Source organism: Cajanus cajan, chromosome 2 (assembly GCF_000230855.2).
Source record: "Cajanus cajan strain Asha chromosome 2, NIPB_CcT2T_4, whole genome shotgun sequence".
Lineage (NCBI taxonomy): Eukaryota > Viridiplantae > Streptophyta > Magnoliopsida > Fabales > Fabaceae > Cajanus > Cajanus cajan.
The window spans coordinates 2633801-2635000 of record NC_138518.1 but is presented as its reverse complement, the minus strand read 5'-3'; the positions used below and the strand labels follow the sequence as shown (position 1 = coordinate 2635000).

At 33.2% G+C, this 1200-nt stretch overlaps 1 protein-coding gene across 2 annotated transcripts in view; it reads left to right on the top strand.

Annotated features, from left to right (window-relative positions):
- The window catches only part of LOC109812576 (uncharacterized), a 2096-nt gene extending 1379 nt beyond the window's left edge, over positions 1–717 (top strand). Inside the window, exon 2 of one of the 2 annotated variants that reach the window (XM_020376567.3) lies at positions 429–717. In XM_020376567.3, the coding sequence (XP_020232156.2) occupies positions 429–440 (12 nt within the window). In that variant the 3' untranslated portion in view covers positions 441–717. Of the gene's footprint in view, positions 1–422 lie in introns of both variants that reach the window. The other variant, XM_020376568.3, reaches the window with a different exon arrangement.
- The last annotated feature ends 483 nt before the right edge of the window (positions 718–1200 follow it).

The window sequence follows — 1200 nt, the reverse complement described above, 5'->3', positions numbered from 1 at the left end:
AAATGGTGCAGTTATTTGCATTCTTAACTCATGCATCATCAGTTGACAGTTCTGATTATCTTATTGGCCAATTCTAATTTACAAAAATGTCCACTGTTGATCTGTTCTTTGATTTATGATAATGGTTTTCATTGGCATTTTTCTAAAATGGTAGGACTTCTTATCTTCCATTTATTGAGGTCATTGGATTCTTCTCTGTTTTAGCTGCATTCAGTTTTTCTGGTGACCTCTGTTATTCAGTTGCTCATATCTTCATTAACATTTAGCACAACTGTGAGTTTTCTGTTGTTTAATTTTATTTAACCTTTTGGGATTTTGGAATGCAAGCCACCTTTTAGAATATATAGCTTCAATTTGGTATAGATGATTGCTTCACTCTCATATCTAGTAATGTGTGAAAATAATTTTTCTTTTTTGGACAGAGTTAGATACCAGTCTGAGGAGTGCTTGCCGGTGTGTTGGACCTCTTCCAAGTTGATATGACCAGTCATATTCTCAGTTTTTCTGACTGAAGTAGTTCAGCATCCAATACCCGATGATGAATGGTTCTATTTTGTTGTTATAGAGTAAGATGTTTGATTGTTGTGTCTATAACTCCTTTTTTGCTGTCAGATTTTCTTCTGGCAGTTGTCTCTGGTTCTATATGACATCCTGTGATGATACTTACACTATTGCATAACTGTTAATATGACTGCATATGAGTAATGATTTCTACCATAGGCTCTTACATTTTTTTTTCCTTCTTGCTTTCCTAAAACTCTGACGCACACACATTAACAGTTGTGCAGGGACTGATTGTGTAAATAGCTTTTCTCATAAGTACCCATCATTTATGGGAAAAGTAAAGAAATGCTGATTGTTGTAGCATTTCACATTTAATCAATTTTAAGTCCATGCTTTGTATTCATAGGTTTATAAGAACAGTTAAATACCTTAAAGGCAGTTTGGTTGAGTTCTTATCCGTATAGTCTGGAAAGCCTCTTGTTATTTGCTGTGGTTCATAAGTAACTTCACTGTGTGTCTTGCCACCGATATCATGTTAGGTTGTGTTGTATTCTGATATGATTTTATAATAATAATATTCAGGCTCAAACTTCTTTGGATTTATAGATTATTGAGGTTCATTGTAGAATTTCATATTTCTTTTCGTAATTAAACTTGCATATTTGTAAAGACCTGTGAAGTAATGATACATAAATT